General features: G+C 72.1%; 5 protein-coding genes across 5 annotated transcripts; 3 read left to right on the top strand and 2 right to left on the bottom strand.

Annotated features, from left to right (window-relative positions):
- Positions 1-731: 731 nt before the first annotated feature.
- On the top strand, positions 732-2,087 carry AOT6 (hypothetical protein; the record flags this gene model as incomplete). Its single annotated transcript, XM_009035831.1, has 1 exon — positions 732-2,087. The coding sequence occupies one exon, from the start codon at positions 732-734 to the stop codon at positions 2,085-2,087; it is 1,356 nt and encodes a 451-aa protein (XP_009034079.1).
- A 1,588-nt stretch (positions 2,088-3,675) lies between these two features.
- Positions 3,676-4,161, top strand: AURANDRAFT_14358 (hypothetical protein; the record flags this gene model as incomplete). Its single annotated transcript, XM_009035832.1, has 1 exon — positions 3,676-4,161. A coding segment is annotated over one exon (486 nt), but the record flags the coding sequence as incomplete, so codon positions are not given.
- Positions 4,162-5,551: 1,390 nt separating this feature from the next.
- Positions 5,552-8,043, bottom strand: AURANDRAFT_61558 (hypothetical protein; the record flags this gene model as incomplete). The annotated part of the gene is made up of 4 exons (XM_009035367.1): positions 5,552-5,911; positions 6,060-6,688; positions 6,888-7,213; positions 7,418-8,043. The coding sequence occupies 4 exons, from the start codon at positions 8,041-8,043 to the stop codon at positions 5,552-5,554; spliced, it is 1,941 nt and encodes a 646-aa protein (XP_009033615.1).
- Positions 8,044-8,859: 816 nt separating this feature from the next.
- Positions 8,860-11,156, bottom strand: AURANDRAFT_70799 (hypothetical protein; the record flags this gene model as incomplete). Its single annotated transcript, XM_009035366.1, has 4 exons — positions 8,860-10,491; positions 10,564-10,780; positions 10,839-10,984; positions 11,120-11,156. The coding sequence occupies 3 exons, from the start codon at positions 10,880-10,882 to the stop codon at positions 9,091-9,093; spliced, it is 1,662 nt and encodes a 553-aa protein (XP_009033614.1).
- A 444-nt stretch (positions 11,157-11,600) lies between these two features.
- On the top strand, positions 11,601-14,400 carry AURANDRAFT_70798 (hypothetical protein; the record flags this gene model as incomplete). The annotated part of the gene is made up of 2 exons (XM_009035833.1): positions 11,601-12,257; positions 12,406-14,400. 2 exons carry the CDS (start codon positions 11,601-11,603, stop codon positions 14,398-14,400), a joined length of 2,652 nt encoding a protein of 883 aa, XP_009034081.1.
- Positions 14,401-16,284: the final 1,884 nt, after the last annotated feature.

Raw genomic sequence — 16,284 nt, 5'->3', positions numbered from 1 at the left:
TGCGCTCGCGCGGCTTCTTCTCCTTCTTCGCCGGCGCCCGCTTCGCCTCCGCCGGCGCCGGCGCCTCGGCGGCCGCGGGCGCGGGCGCGGGCGGCGGCGCCGCCGCGCCGTTCGCCGGCGCCGCGGGCGGCGCCGCGGCGGCCGGCGCGGGCGCGGGCGCGTCGACGTCCATGGCCGCCGGCGGCGGCTGCGCCCGGAGGAGGTCGAGCACGCGCGCGCGCGTCGCCGCGTCGACCTTCTTCTTCGCGCCCTTGGTGAGCGGCGCGCCCGTCGGAGGGCGGGCCGCGGCCGCGAGCAGCGGCCGGAGCACGTGGAACGCGAGGGAGTAGCCGTGGAGGCAGACGTCCTTCTCCCACTCCTTGAACTGGTCCTCGCCGGGCGACCCGAGGGGGCAGGGGGTAGTTGCCGACGACGTCCCGTTCGCGCACCGGGCGCCGCAGGCGACGAACGTCGCCAGGATCGCTTCGAGCCGGTCCTGGATGCCTGCGCTTAGGAGGACGTCCTGGAGCGGCGGCATGGCCGCCGTCGTCTCTCGAGGGCGCCCAAGGCCACCGGCCCCCGGGAGCCCGCGCGGCCGTGCGTCCCCAGGCCAAACGCGAAAGTCGAATTGTCGCAAGGCTGCCCCACCGACCCGCGGCCGCTTCAAGGGCAGCTCCGTGCACCGACGTTGCCCTCGAGATCGTGTACTTGAGCTCGTGCGGCGCCACAAGCGTCGTTCACCAATTGAGCCGATGGCGCGCCTCCTCCTCCTCGGCCTCCTGTGCGCCGTCGCCGATGGCAGGCTCGCGCCGCCGTCGTCGCGGTCGCTGGCGCCGGCGCCGACGAAGCGCGGCGCGCCGCTCGGTACGCGCGGCGGCGTCGCCGGCACCATGAGCGAGGGCGCGGCGACCGTGTCCCTCTTCAAGACCATCGTCGGCGGCGGCATCCTCGCGCTGCCCGCGGGCATGGCCGCGGGCACGGGCACGGGCGTCGCGCCGGCCGTGGCCATCGTCGCCTTGCACGCCGCTCTATCGGCCTACACGTACTCGCTCGTCGGCCGCGCCGTCGCCAAGACGGGCGCGGCGAACTTCGGCGAGCTCTGGGACGCCTGCTTCTCGCCGAAAACGTCCTGGGTCATCGACGTCATGATCATGGGCGTCGCCGGCGGCGCGTGCCTCACCTACGGCTGCTTCCTCGGCGATTTGCTCGCGCAGCTCTCCGGCGGCGCCGTCGGCCGCACGGCGGCCATCGTCGGCCTCGCCTGCTTCCCCATCGCGCCCCTGGCGCTCCTGAAGAACCTGTCGGCGCTCAAGCACAGCTCCATGGCCGGGCTCGCGGCCATCGCCGTGTCCGCGTACGTCGTCGTCAAGCGCGCCGTCGACGGCACCTACGGCGCGCCGGCGGCCCGGTTCGGGTCCTGGCTCGCGGGCGCCGGCGACCCCCTCGCCCAGGTCTCGAGCACCCGCCTCTGCGTGGGCACGTGCGTGCTCTTCAACATGCTGTCGACGGCGTTCATGTGCCACACGAACGCCGTCCGCGCGTACAACGAGCTCGAGCGCAAGGACCGCCACGCGGCCGTCGCGCTCAAGGCCTTCGGCCTCGCGGCGCTGCTCTACGGCGCCGTCATGCTCGCGGGCTACGCGACCTTCGGCGGCGCCTGCAAGGGGTTGATTCTGTCGAACTACGACGGCTCCGACCCGCTCGCGCTCGTGACGCGCGTCGCGACGCTCGTGTCGCTCCTGTCGTCCCACCCGCTCCTCTTCACGTCCTTCCGCGACGCGACCTTCTCGCTCTTCAAGGCGACGGTGGACCCGCTCCTCGCGAAGAACCCGGCGAACTGGAACTGGCTCACGCTGCTGCTGTTGGCCGTGCCGACGTCGCTCGCGATCGTGCTGCCGGACGTGGGCTTCGTCGTGTCCCTCATGGGCGCGTCCCTGGGCGCGGGCCTCATCATCGTCATCCCGGGCCTCTTCGGCACGTCGCTGGGCCTCGCGAACTCCGCCGTCGAGGCGCGCGTCATGAAGCTCGTCACCTACTTCGGCGTCGGCATCGGCATCTTCGGCACGGTCGTCACCTGCCTCGAGACGTACACGGACCTCCTCAACTAGGCGGCAAGAGAGGTCCGTGTAACGACCCTACAGCGACACGACGTCGGGGACCCGCGCGCGTGGCGCGCGCGCGTCGGGCACGAGGGGCCGGAGCTTCTCGGGCCGGATGGACAGGGGCGCCAGCGGCGCCGTCCGGTCCGCGCGGCCCGTCGCCCGCTCGGCGACCGTCCGGAGCTCCAGCGCGCGGGCGACGTCCGTAGGCATGAACGACCAGCGGCCGTCCGCGCCGCGCCGCGTCAGGACGCCCCGGAGCCCGTCGTAGGCGCCGTTCGCCATGTGGACGAGCTCGCACCGCAGGCCGACGAAGAGCGCGCCCGGCGGCGCCTCGGCCGGCGGCGGCGCGAGGAACGACGCGCCGGCGGCGCCGCCCCGGAGCCGCCCGTTCGCCCGGAGCGCGCGGACGAGCGCCGCGACGGCCGCCGGCGACGGCGCGTCGATGGCGTCGTCCGCGGGGTCGTCGCCGCGCTCGGCGAAGCGCACGGCGAGGAGCGGCGCGGGGCCCGGCGCGGCGCGCGCGACGGCGGCGGGGCACGCGCCCAATGCCTCGACGACGACGACGACGCCGCGCGAGTTCGCGGAAATGGCGAAGGCGCGCGGGAGGCTCGTCGGCGCCTCGTCGAGCCGCCGCGTCAGATCGACGAGCGTGCGCAGGAGCTGGACGCGGGGCGACGCGGGGGCCGTGAGCTGGAGGTGGGGCGTCAGGAGTTTGGAGAAGTGAGGGGTGAGGGGGGAGGACGGGTCCCAGGGCTCGAGGCGGCCGAGGACGTCGACGTCGATCAGATGGGGGTCCATTTTTTACGGGGTTTGTGTACCAATGGGTGCCAACGCGCGTCGGCTCGAGGCGGCGGCGCCTGTGGTAATTTTTGCAGATTTTTTGCCGTGGGCATCCTGGCGAAAAGAGGCTCGCCGCGCGCGTCGAGCATAAGAGCGCTCCCCCCCGTCGGCCACAAGAGACAGAATAGGCCCCAGAACACGCGAACGAGACCTCACGAGCCCTTGCTACGACGAGGACCGCACGATGCGCGACTGGGAGAAGAAGCAAAAAGAATATGAAGAGCGCATGGCCCGGGTCAAAAACGCAAAGCTCCGGCTGACCTGCACCATCTGCGGAGCAAAAGCGAAGCTCCCATGCCCCTGCGGAACCACCCAGTACTGTACTGTCGCCTGTCAAAAGGTGGACTGGCGCGAGCGCGGCCACCGCACGGCGTGTAAGAAGATCCGAGACGAGCGCGCGGCGGAGGCGGCGCGAGCGGAGGCCCCGACGCCCCCGCCGTCGCCCCCGGAGGAGGTCGTCTTTTACGGCCCCGCGCCGCGTTCGCACGCCGACGAGGTCCGCGCGCGCATCGCCGCGGAGCACGAGGCCGCTCGCGCGCGGCGCGAGGCGAACCCGGAGCCCGAGCCGGTGTCGGCACGGTGGGGCTCGCGATGCCCGATCTGCCTCGATGAGTGGGACGTGAATACTGCGGGCATGCTTCGCAGCTGTTGCTGCCGGAAGGTCTGCCGATCGTGCGAGGACAAGATCGGCACCGACGCGTGTCCCCTCTGTCGTGTACCGCGCGCAGAAACTGATGCGGAGCAGCTCGCGCGTCTTCGCCGCCATGCGGAGAACGAGGTGCCGGAAGCACTTACGTATTTGGGAGATGCATACCGCGGCGGTTGGTGCGGCCTCGTCAAAAGCGATAAGAAGGCCGCGAAAATTTACAAGCGCGCCGTGGAGCTAGGCGACGTGGGCGCGATGTCGAGCCTTGCGCTGGGGTACATGAAGGGCGAGGGCGTCAGGCTGGATAAGAAGAAGGCGATGCAGCTGTTTCGCATGGCCGCGGACCGCGGCGACGCGACGGCGCAGCACAACCTGGCAATTGCTCTTGACGAGGATGGGTGGACGGGACCGCTTGGGACATGGGAGGCTGCGACAAAGTGCAGCACTGAGGCTTTCCAAATGTACGAACGTGCCGCGGAACAAGGTTTCATGGACGCAATGTTCAATTACGCAGTCTGCTACCTTCATGGAGCCGGTGTAGAACAAGACATATCCAAGGGCTTGCTCTTGTTCGAGCGTCTGGCCGCCAAGGGCGACGAGAGTGCCATAGCCGCTCTCGAAAAGTTAAATAGGGCCTTGTGAGCAGAGCCATCCATACGTTCTCCCTCCCTTCGATTCCTCCCTGCGCCACAGCGATAAGGCATCCATCCAGGGGCACAAACCCTCAAAAGTTTTGGCGAGCTAAGGCCTCTCCACAAGCGACTGACCTTTTGTTCAAGCTTTTGATCGCGTCGCGCGGCGCCAAATCGCAACACCCACGGCCGTCCACGAACACAGAACACCACCACCACACACAACATGATTCGCCGCTGGAACGACCACGAGGCCATCGTCGAGTCGGACGATTCGGACGAGGACGAGGACGAGATATCGGACGAAGATGCGCCGCCGCCGAGGATGAGCGACATCCTCGCGCCCCCGAAGCGCCCGAATCCGTCCTCGGCCGCGTCGACGGTGAAGAAGAAGAGGCGGCGCGTGCGCGTCCCTTCCGGCGTCGTGAGCGAGACGACACCCGCGCGACCGCGCTCGACGCCGAACGAACGCTCGCGAACTCGTAGGTCCTGCAGAACCGGGGCGGGGCCGCCAAGGTCGCGCGCATCCTCGGCGTCCGGCCCGAGGAGGACTGGGTCGCCGCGCTCGCCGGCGGCCCGCCGGGCCCGGCGCCCCCCGCGGCGCGCGCGGCGGACGCGGCGCGGTCCCGCCCGGTTCCGGAAGCGCCGGCGGAGCCGGCCGCGCCGGCGCTCCCGGCGGTCATGGCGCCGGCGTCGGCGTCGGCGGGCGTGCTCCGCGAGGTCGTCGCCCGCGCGAGCGCGTTCCTCGGGTCCCCCCGCCCCGGGGCGACGCCGCCGGGCGAGCGCGCCGAGGCGGCGGTTCCGCCGCCGGGCTCGGGCGGGTCCCGCGAGCCGCGGCGGCGGCGGTCGCGCGCGTCGCCGGCGGCCGCGCCGGCGTGCGAGGACCCCTTCGCCTTCGACGACGACGAGGCCTTCTGGAGCGAGGCGTCGGCGCTCGTCGCGGCCGTGGAGGACACGACCGCGCCGGCCGCGGCCGCGGCGCCGGGCTCGTTCGCGGGCGCGCTCGGCCTCGCGCCGTCGCCGGCCGCGCCCGCGTCGCCGCCCGCGGCGCCGCGCGCGCCGCCGCCGTCGCCGGCGACGCCCCGGGCCGCGCCCCCGCCCCTGCCGGCGCTCGAGCTCCCGCGCGCGGCGCCGGCCGGCGGCGGCGCGGCGGCGAACGACGCGGCCGCGTGGGCCGCGCTCCTCGAGGAGAACGCGTCCCTCGCGGAGGAGAACCGGTCCCTGCGCGACGAGGTCGCGGCGCTGCGCGGGCTCCCCGCGGCCGCGGCGTCGCCGCGCGGGTTGGCCGCGGCGTCGCCGCGCGGGTCGGCCGCGGCGTCGCCGCGCGGGCCCCCGGCGTCGCCGCGGTGGGCCTACGGCGCCGACGACGCCGCGGCCGACGGCGACGCCGGCGGCCGCGGCGCGCCCTTCGCCGCGGACCTCGCGTCGCGCCTCGAGCACCTCGTCGACGCCGCGCACGTCCTGCGCACGCCGAGCAGCCAGGTCAGCGACGTGCCGTCGTCGGCGATCTCGTCGCTGACGGCGGGGTCCACGGCCCGCGTCGCGTCCGAGGTCTCGCCGTCGCCGTCCGAGTCGTCGAAGTCGCGGCCCCGCGCGAAGAAGCGCGAGGCCAAGAAGCGCGCGCCCGGCGCCGACGACGCGCCCTGGCGCGGCGTCTCCGACGCGTCGTCGTCGACGGCGTCGGCCGCGTCGAGCGACCGGCCGCGCCGCGCCTGCGCGACGGACAAGAAGGACTACCGCTGCACGGCCTTCGACGCCCGCGTGGACGCCGCGCTCCTCGCGTCCGCCCTCGGCGCCATGCCCCCGCCCCCGCCCCGGCCCCTCTGAACGCGCGCGTCCCCGAAGCTCACACGATCACACGATTATGGTCTCCTCGCCGTCTTCCTCGGCCTTCTTCTTCGCGCCCTTGGTGCCCGGCTTGCCCCGGTCCGGCTTGAGGTAGGCGGCCGCGGGCACGAAGCCCGACCCGTCGCCGAGGCGCGCGGCGACGTCGTAGCGCGTCGCGTTCGCGATCTCGAGGAGGAGCGCGCGGAAGTAGGCGACGATGCCCGTCGACGTGAGCCACGTCGCCGCGAAGTCGCGCGCGTTGGCGGCGATCGTGGCGACGTCGCGCGGGTGCGCGTTCGCCCAGGCGACCGCGGCGCGCAGGTTGTGGTAGTCGTAGGCCACGGGCACGTAGTGGACCCAGGGCGTCGCCGCGAGCACGTAGTACTCCTCGCAGAACGACTCCTGGTGGAAGAGCGTCGACCCCATCCAGAAGACGTGCTTGTCGCGGTCCGCGAAGCCGCAGTGGCCCTCGACGCTCAGGAGGTACGCGTAGCCGTCCTGGTCCTGCATGGACACGTGGCCGCCGCCGCCGTCGGACTTGCGCGCGTCGAGCAGGCCGTCGCGCTTCAGCTCCCCGGCCAGGGCGCCGCGGAAGAGGGCGCCGCGGCCGCAGGGCGGCCGGACGTCGTCGAGCGCGGCCGCGTCGCGCGTCACGTCGGCGCCTGTGTGCAAATCAACCACTGGTTTGGGACGTCCCGACCAAACTTTGAAATTCTCTAGCTCGGTCAAATCGAAGTATTTTTGGCTGATTTTTGGACGAATCGATTGTTCACGTCGAGTTCTCGAAGCACAGCGGAAGTGCTCCTGTCGAAACATTCGAATACGCTCACATTGAAGTCGGGTTGAAGATTTGATTTGCACACAGGTCGGCGCTGCGCCCGTCCCAGCAGCTCCGCGTGCCGCCGCCGCGGAAGAAGAGCGTCCGGTTCCGCGCGGACCGCTTCGCGGCGACGGCGCAGAGCGCCGCCGCGTGGTCGTCCCAGGCCGCGAGCATGCCCGAGCCGCCGACGTCGCCGCGTTTCACGGCCGCGCACGCGCCCTCGGATTTTCCGCCGCCCGCCTTCGCGCGGCCGTCGGCCATGAAGAAGGGCGCGGGCAGGTCGCTGCTGTCGAGGCAGGCGACGTGGGCGAGCACGGGGGCCGCGCCGTCCTCGGGCCGGACGCGCCGCGTCGCGTTCGTCTGCCACCTGGGCAGGAAAAGAGTGCGAAGTTCCCAACTTTGGAGGCTCATATCTCGGTCGTTTTCCACTCGTTTCGGCTAATTTTTGGACGAGCGATCATCTCTAAAAGCGATCTCGAAGCGCGGATGCTTCCAGAACGCGCGCGCGGAACACTCATGTTGAAGCGAACTTGAATCACTCTTTTCCTGCCCTGTCTGCCACGGCGCGTACGCGCCCGCCGGGCGGCGGCCGCAGGCCTCGACGTCCGCGGGCCGGAACTCGCGCGTCGCGACGCAGTCGCCCGTGCTCAGCGCGAAGGCCGCGGGGCCGCCGATCGCCGGCGCGAGGCGGTGCGCGAGGCCCACGACGAAGGCCGCGCGCGCCTGCTCGTAGGGCCGCCGCCGGCCCGCGAAGCCGTCGCGGACGTGCGCGGCGCCGCCGGCGACGACGACCTCGATCGTGCCCGGGCCGCGCGCGCCGTCGCGGCTCGCGGCGAAGGACGGCGGCGGCGCCGTGATGCCGCCGCGCCAGGGCGCGAGCAGGTGCGCCGCGAGGCGCCGCATGCGCGCCTCGGCCGACGCGGCCGTGAGCGCGTAGCGCGGCACGGGCCGCGTCGGCGGCGCGAGGCGCGCCGTGCCGCGGTCCGCGAAGCCGCAGAGCTCGCCGTCGACGGCGGCCCGCGCCGGGGCCGCGTCGACGTCGAGGAAGGACACGTTGTTGGATGCGGGCGGCGGCGGGTAGCTGCGGCGCACGTCCTCGAGCGCCCGCCCGAGGCCGCCGTCGCGCCAGCCGCGCAGGAGCGCAAACGCGGCGATGAGCGCGGCGACGCGCGGCATTGCGGCGAGGCGCCGCCGCATGCAGCGACGCCGCGATCAGAGGGTGATCAGAGGGTGATCAGAGGGTGATCATCGTCATGGATCGAGGCAGCCCCTCGTCAAGGTGCACTCGAGTTGCAGCAGAAAAATAAGCGAGCTGTGCCTGCCATCCAGCCCTCTCGTCGGCCGTCGTGGACCTCGTCTGGCCGTCGTGGACCGGTGACGCCGCACCGGACCGACCTCACCGCGCCGGAACCGACGAGAGCGATGCCGTCGCACGGCCTCGTCGCCGGCGCCGCCGCCGCAGCGGCCGCGTGCGCCCTGCTGGAGCTGCTGCGGCGGCGGCGCCGCAGGCGCGGCCCGCCGCCGGCCTGGTTCGCGGCGCTCGCGTCGGATCCGGGCCTGGCGCGCGTCGCGCTCCCGGAGTGGGACAACGGGCCGGCCTGGCGCCGGCGCAACGGCTTCAAGGGCTCCGACTACGCGCACGGGCCCGACGCGGCGGTGCACGTCGCCGGCTACTTCCTCGCGGGCGTGCCGGGCGGCGTCGGCTCGACGCTCACGGGCGCGGTCCACTTCGGGCCCGGCGCCGAGAGCCACCGGGGCCTCTGCCACGGCGGCACCATGTGCACGGTCATGGACGACGTCGTCGGCTGGACGGGCTTCTGCTCGACGGGCGACTGCGTCGCGTGGTCCGGGTTCACGGTGCAGGTGAACACGAAGCTCTCGGCGCCCGTGCCCGTCGGCGCCTGGCTCCGCGTCGACGGCGCCGTGACGTCCGTCGAGGGCCGCAAGGTCCGCATCGCCGCGCGGCTCGTCACGCCCGCGGCGGGCGGCGCCGACGAGCTCGTCCACTGCGAGGGCGAGGGCCTCGTCGTCCTCAAGAAGACGACGTGAGGCTCGTTTTTATAGGAAGGGTTTTTTTACGTACGAGCGTGGTCGTGGTCGTGGTAGCTTGAGGTGGTGGTGGTGGTGGTCGCGGCGTGGCGCGAGTTCGTAGGTGGGGTAGTGGTGGTCGCGGCGTGGCGCGAGTTCGTAGGTGGTGGTGGTGGTGGTGGTCGTCGTCATGTGGTGTGGTGGTGGTGGTGTCGTCTAGCACTTGAGCTTCTTCCAGGAGGTCTTGGCCGTCGCGCCGGACGCGGCGGAGACGCGGACCATGACCTTGTCGCCGCACGCGACGCCCGGGAGCGCCTGGTAGTACTTGCCGTCGGACTCGCGCGCGTAGGCGCGGAAGGAGTCCGACGTCTCGGTCCAGCGCTTGTCGGCCTTGGTCTTGTACGCGACGGCGAAGGCCTCGTCGTCGTCGGACGCCCAGCTCGCGAGGCCCGTCGCGGCCATGCGCTTGACGCCCGCGATCTCGAGCTGCCGCGGCGCCGCGGCGTCGCGGGCGGCGTCTTCGTCGTCGCCGGCGGCGCACGCGACGAAGGCCTCGGCGTCGACGAGGCCCGCGCCGAGCTTCCCCGGCTTCGCGTTGACCGCGTCGACGTCGCGGGCCGTCGACGAGAGGCAGGCGAGGAGCGCGGCGCGCGTCGGCCGGCCGCCGGCGGCGGTGTCGAGGGACGCGCCGAGCGCGAGCACGCCGGCGACGTGGGGCGCGGCCATGGACGTGCCGGACGACGCCGCGTAGCGGCCGCCGCCGATCGTCGACACGACGGCGACGCCCGGCGCGGCGATGTCGACCCAGCCGCCGTGGTTCGAGAAGCTCGCCATGGCGCCGCCGTCGTCCGTGGCGGCGACGGCGACCGCGCCCGCGTAGGCCGCCGGGTAGCGCTTCTCCGTCTCGGCGTGGTTGCCGGCGGCGAAGACGACGAGGCTCCCTTTGTCGTTCGCGTAGTCGATGGCGTCGAGCAGGGCCTGCTCGTAGGAGTTGGACTGCTTGTAGCCCCAGGAGTTGGAGCTGATCTGGGCGCCCATGTCCGCGCCGTAGACGAGCGCCTCGGCGAAGCCGGCCGTGCGCGCGGCCCCGAAGCCCACGGAGACCATGAGCTTGACGCCCGTGCCCGGCGCCTTGCCGCCGGCGACGCCCGCGACGCCGACGCCATTGCCGCCCTCGGCGGCCAGCGTGCCCGCGCAGTGCGTGCCGTGGTCCTTGCCGGCGTTGTGCAGGTTCGTGTTGTCGTCCGCGTGGTTGTAACCGTGGCAGTCGTCGACGTAGCCGTTGCCGTCGTCGTCGACGCCGTTGCCGCAGACCTCGCCGGGGTTCGTCCAGACGTTGCGCTCCAGGTCCGGGTGGTCGACGTCGACGCCGTCGTCGACGACCTGGACGACGACGTCCGGCGAGCCCGCGGTCGCGTCCCAGGCGCCCCGGAGGTTGATCGCGTCCGCCGTCGACTTCGAGAAGAGCGGGTCGTCGGGCATCCAGTCCTCGACGCGCGCGCGCGCGGGCTCGACGGCATCGACGCGCTCGCCGGCGGCGGCGGCCCGCGCGAGGCCGCGCGGCGCCGGCTCGCTCCCGCAGTCGACGGCGTACCAGAGGTCGAGGCCCGCGGCGACCTGCGCGGACGTCCGGTCTCGGCGATTCGTTTCGGGGGGGGGGGGGTCGCTGATTTCCACACGGGACGCGACGTGCGCGTCCTCGAACTTGCCCGCGGCGCGGAAGACGCGCGACGGCGCGCCGCAGTCGATCGCGAGGGCGACGTCCGCCGCGGCGCCGTCGAGGGTCTTGGCCGCGCCCCGGAGGCCCGAGCCGGGGCGCTTCATCTTGAAGAGGATCTTCGAGGTGAGGAGGCCGTCGTCGGCCTCCTGGCCGTACTTCTGGAGCGCCTCGGGGGAGACGACGAACCTGCGGAGGGCGCGCGGGTCCGCGGGCTCCGGAGCCGAGCGCCGACGCTGGGACGAACGCCGCCGCGCGAGCGACGACGGCACAGTATATGACGAGCAGCATCGGTGATCGTTTGTTGGAGCGAAGCGCTTCTTATGGGGGCGTTGTTTGTTTGTTTGAGCGCGAACGCTCTTGCTGGGTGCGCGACGAGGCGCTTGCGGGTACCTGTGGTTCGGGCGGCGTGGGCGACGGGGCGGACGGCGAAACGCGTGTGGTTTGCTCGGCGGTCGATATCGATGCTCTACGGCGGTCGAGTACGCGCGATGGAGACACGCGTGTGGAGCGACGCGGGTGCCGGACGGCGATGCGTGTCCTACGCGCAGGCCGGTGGGATTTTTGTGTGTCGCGACTTCCCGGCGGCTTGAGTGCCGTCAACTTGCCGTCATCGAAAACGAATCGACGCGGAGGCACTAGGAAGTGCACTCGGAGGCCTACTAGGCGGAGATCAATGCCAGAGCTCCGTAGTACTGCCCGCCAAATGCCCATCGAATTCCGGAACAAGTGTTGCGTAATCGATTCGAGCGCGAACGAGACTCGGCCCGCGCGGCGCCCGTCGTCGGCCCACCGCTGCCCCAGGGCATCCGTCCACCGTCGAGGTCGGTGGAACCACCGGTCATTTCGCGGCATCCCAAATCCGCTTCCATCGCACAGCAGCATAAACCAGAGCGACGAGACGACGCGTATAGGCGTAAGTCTCAAGGAATTTGAGAATCGCCAATCCAAAGGCACGTGAGTGGAGAAATCGAGCTCTGAGTTGGTCGGGCCGCGCTCGTGGGCGACCATGACGACCCGCCTCGCGACGATGCTGCTCGTGCTCCAGCCCCTCGCACGCGCCGCGACGACGACGCCCTGCGACTGCCCCTACCAGCTCGACGGCATCTGCCACGCGTCGACCACGGCCGACGGCCTCACGGGCCCCTGCGCCTGCGACCCCTACGACTGCGGCGACCCGTGCGGCGCCGCGCTGACCTGCGAGCAGTGTCGCGACGTCCCAGGCCGCGACTGCGTCTTCTGCGCGAAGGAGGGGCTCTGCGCGGACGCGGACGCCGCGCCGACGCGGACCGCGATGACCTCGTGGTTCGGAGCGCCTTTTTCCAAAATCGTCGCCAACTTCGCGTGCGAGCTCGACGACTACGCGGACGCCTGCGCGCCGAGCGCCTACTCCGACCCCTATGGGGATGCCCAGGCCTGGTACCTCGACGCGATGCGCGTGCCCGACGCCTGGGCCGCGGGCGTCACCGGAGCCGGCGTCGTGGTCGACGTCGTCGACGACGGCGTCGACGCGGCGCACCCGGACCTCGCGAAGCTCGACGCTTCGCGGTCCTGCGCCGCGTACCTCCCGGACGGCTCTTCGATCGGGCACGGCACGGCGTGCGCGTCGTTGGCCGTCGGGAGCGCGAACTCGCACTGCGTCGTCGGCGTCGCCCACGGCGCGGAAGTCAAATCTTCAACCCGACTTCAAAGTGCGCGTAATTAGTTCAAGAACTCGCCGAGAGAAAACGACTCGTCCAAGCCAAATCGACTCCGATTTGACCGAGCTAGAGTTTGGTTGGGGTAACCCAGCTCACCGTTTGATTTCCACACAGGTCGCGCCCGGCGCCGGCCTGTCGTCGTGCCGCGTCTTCGGGGACGACCGCGCGTCCATCCCCGACGCGATCTACGACGGCGCCCGCGCCGTCGACGTGAGCTCGAACTCCTGGGGCTACGACGAGTGCGCGACGATGCTGCCGACCTACGGCCGGCGCCTCGAGGCGTGCCCCTTCGCGGCGGGCCGCCCGTGGTCCGAGCGCTCCGCGGCGGACGTCTGCGCGACGTGCGCGGGCGAGGACTGGAACGGAGCCTTCGGCGCGGCGTGCCACACGGCCATCGCCGAGCACTGCGAGTACCACTTCGCCGACGACGAGGACGCGTGCCGCGCGTTCGACCACCTCTACACGTCCTGCGCCGGCTACCAGATCGGCGACCTGCCGGAGTTCGACGCGCTCGAGGCCGGCGCGCGCGAGGGCCGCGGCGGCAGGGGCGTGATCTACGTCTGGGCCACGGGCAACGGCTACCGGTACGCGGGCGCCTACCAGCAGCTCGAGCACCTCAACAACCGCTTCGCGATCACCGTCGGCGCCGTCGGCCGCTCCCTGCGCAAGGCGTCCTACAGCGAGGGCGGCGCGGCGACGTTCGTCGTCGCGCCCGGCGGCGACGACGACCACGTCCACGGCATGGTCGGCGCCGTCGCGGCCGGCGCGTGCGGTTCCATCCCGCCGGGCACGTCCTTCGCGGCGCCGCTCGTCGCCGGCGTCGCGGCGCTCGTGCTCGAGGCGAACCCGCGGCTCGGCTGGCGCGACGTCCAGGGCGTCCTCGCGTCGACGTCGCGGCGCGTCGACCTCGGGAGCGACGACTCGTGGACGACGAACCTCGCGGGCGTGAGCCACAGCTACAAGTACGGCTTCGGGCTGGTCGACGCGCTCGCCGCGGCGCGGGCGGCCCGGCGGTGGACGAACTGGCCGGAGGAGCGGAAGCTCGAGGCGACGAACGTCGCCGCGGAGACCATCTTCGACTACGACGGGACGGAGCGCTGGGTCGAATCGGAGATCGCGTTCTCCGAGAAGAACGTCGCCGTCGAGTCGGTGAACGTCTTCGTGACCATCGACCATCCGCACCGCGGCGAGCTCTGGATCGAGCTCGAACGCGGCGGCGTCACCTCGATCCTCACCGACGACACGTACAACTTCGGCAACCGCTACGAGGACTGGAAGTTCCTGACGCTGCGGCACTGGGGCGAGCCCTTGGACGCGGGCCCCTTCACGCTCCGCGTCGCGGACAGGCGCCGCGGCACGACGGACGGCTCGAGCTACCCCGAGTGGGCCTTCGTCCCCCGCTGGCACGCGCTCCTGGGCTCCGACGACGACGGCGACGACGACGGCGAGCTCGTCTCGTGGCGCATCGAAGTCTTCGGCCGCGACGTCGACCCGGACGCGTCGCCGTCGACGGCGCGCCCGACGGCCACGGCCGACGCGGCGCCGACGGGCGCCCCGACGGTCGCGCCGGACTGCGGCGCCCCCTGCGCCGAGGCGCGCTTCCAGGAAGACTACCGCGGCGCGATCTCCGAGACCGCCACGGGGCTCCGGTGCCAGAAGTGGACGAGCCAGGCGCCGAACGCGCACGGCCGCACGCCGGCGAACTACCCCGACGCGGGCCTCGGCGACCACAACTCCTGCCGCAACCCGGACGGGGACAGCGGTCGCGCCTGGTGCTACAACGCCGAGGGCACGGACCCCCGCTGGCAGTACTGCGACGTGCCGTACTGCAGCCCTCTCTGCGACGCGGCGTCCCTCTGCGCGCGGCACGACGCGAAGCAACGGTGCCCGCCGGCGAGGTGCGAGTGGAAGAAGAAAGCGTGCCAGCCCAAGGCCGACTGCGCGTCGCTCAACAAAAGGCGGTGCAAGAAGCGCAAGAGTTCCTGTCGGTGGAGGCGCGAGGCGTGCCGCTCGAGGAACGAGTGCGCGTCGCTCAAGCGGAAGTCCTGCAAGGCGAACGGGACGTCGTGCAAATGGAAGCGCAAGGCCAAGAAGTGCAAGGCCAGATAGGCCGCGACCCCGGGGGCAGCGACATGGACCAGGACGCGCGCAAGGCCGCGGCCCAGGCGAGGCGGGGTGGGAGCCCCAGGTAAATTTGTTATTGAATCAGTGCCGGTTACTACGGAGCACGTACATGCAAAAGGGGGTTTATCACCGCCCCGGCGCCCGCCGCTTCTCGCGCCTCCTCGCGAGGTGCGCGGCCCCCACGAGGATGTTCTCGACGGCGTCGTGGGGGTAGTCGTCGAGCGCGTACATGAGGCGGTGCGCGTGCGCGTCGATGGTCCGCTGCATCGCGGCGACGGCGTCGCCGGGGATGCCCCGGAGGAAGGCGAAGAGGTCGAGGTCGCCGGCCGCGTAGGCGGCCTCGTCGACGAAGACCGTCGACGCGTTGCGGAAGGACCCCCAGTGGTGGGGCGCGACGGCGCGCGCGTACTGCGAGAAGACGACGGGGATGCAGCCCGAGAGCACGGAGTCGTAGATCGACTTGCGGTAGGGCGAGTCGCCGCCGGGCTCGAGGCAGAAGACGGCGCTTTGCTTCTCCTCCGCGAGGTAGTCGCAGACGTCGCGCTGCGTGCCCTCGACGAGCCGCATCGTGTCCGTGAAGTGGTGCGCGGCGTCGAGGCCGAGCGCGCCGGCCAAGGCCGCGGCCCGCTTCCGCGCGCGCGCCTTCGCTTCGGCGAAGGCGTCCATGTCCGCGAAGGCGCAGTCGTCGCCCGCGCGCGCGCAGTCGTCGCGGAGTTTTCGCCGCTGGCTCGCGTAGCGGCCGTGGTTCAGGCCCGCGGCGAAGGACACGAGCGTCGGCCGCTGGTTCACGCCCGCGGCCCAGGGCCGGTCGCCGCCGACCCGCGCGTGGACGGAGCTCGGGTAGGGCGCGGACACGAGGTGCGGGTAGGGCGCCTCGTCGTCGAGCGGGTTCGGCGCGTAACTTTTGGCGAGCGCCGCGTCCGTGAGGACCGCGGGGCCGTAGTCCCAGGGCTCCGCGGACCCCGGGAGCGTCGGCGGCGGCCCCCCGCGCGCCGCGCCCGGCGGCGCGTGGTTCGCGCTGTACGCGACGCGCTGGAACTTCTTCACGGGCCCCCGCGGGCTCCGCCACCAGGCGTCGCAGTTGCCGGCCGGGTTGATCTGGCCCTTGCCGATGAGGATGACGTGGCGGTGCGCGTTCGCGGGGGTCAGGTGCGGGAGCCGCGCGGCGAGGTCCAGGTTCGCGTCCGCGGCGCAGGCCGCGGCCCACTCCTGCTGGTTCTTCGGCCGGGGCCACAGGGGCACGAGGAAGAGGGCCGCCGCGCTCGCGTTCGCCGTCGACCGGCACCGGCCGCCGCGGAGCAGCCGCCAGAGCGCGATCGTCGGCATCGCGTACTGCTGCGTGTCGCGCATGCCCGCCGTCGCGCACTTCGGGCCGAAGATGGCGTCCTCGGACTGGTCCGCGACGGCGGCGAAGGGGAAGGGCTCGTCCCAGAACTCCGGCAGGTCGTACACGTAGGTCAGGGGGCATGGAGTTTCCGGGCCGTCGCGCCGCTTCGCGCACGCGGCGGCGACGACCGCGAGCGCGACGGCGGCGGCCCGCATATCAACAATCGATATTATATCAACGCGCGCGCGTCGAAAGCGTCCGAGTACGGCGACCGCACGACTCGAGAGCAATTCGTGTCGCAAAGGCAAAATCGCTCAAAACCTTACCCCTGGGCTAAATCCCTAGCATGGCGCTCATGTCGATCTCCATGCCCGCCTCGGCGGTGTCGTCGTCCTTGCGCCAGGCAGGTTTGGCGTTCAGGAACGCCAGGCACCAGACCGCGACGGGCGGCGCGGAGAGGAACGCCGCGACGACGACGACGCCAAGGCCACGCACGACTCGCGCGCGCGCAAGCGCCGCATCTCGGGCTCGGGCGACGACGC

This window comes from Aureococcus anophagefferens, assembly GCF_000186865.1.
Source record: "Aureococcus anophagefferens unplaced genomic scaffold AURANscaffold_3, whole genome shotgun sequence".
NCBI classification, from domain to species: Eukaryota; class Pelagophyceae; order Pelagomonadales; family Pelagomonadaceae; genus Aureococcus; species Aureococcus anophagefferens.
This window is presented reverse-complemented; position numbering and strand designations above follow the sequence as displayed.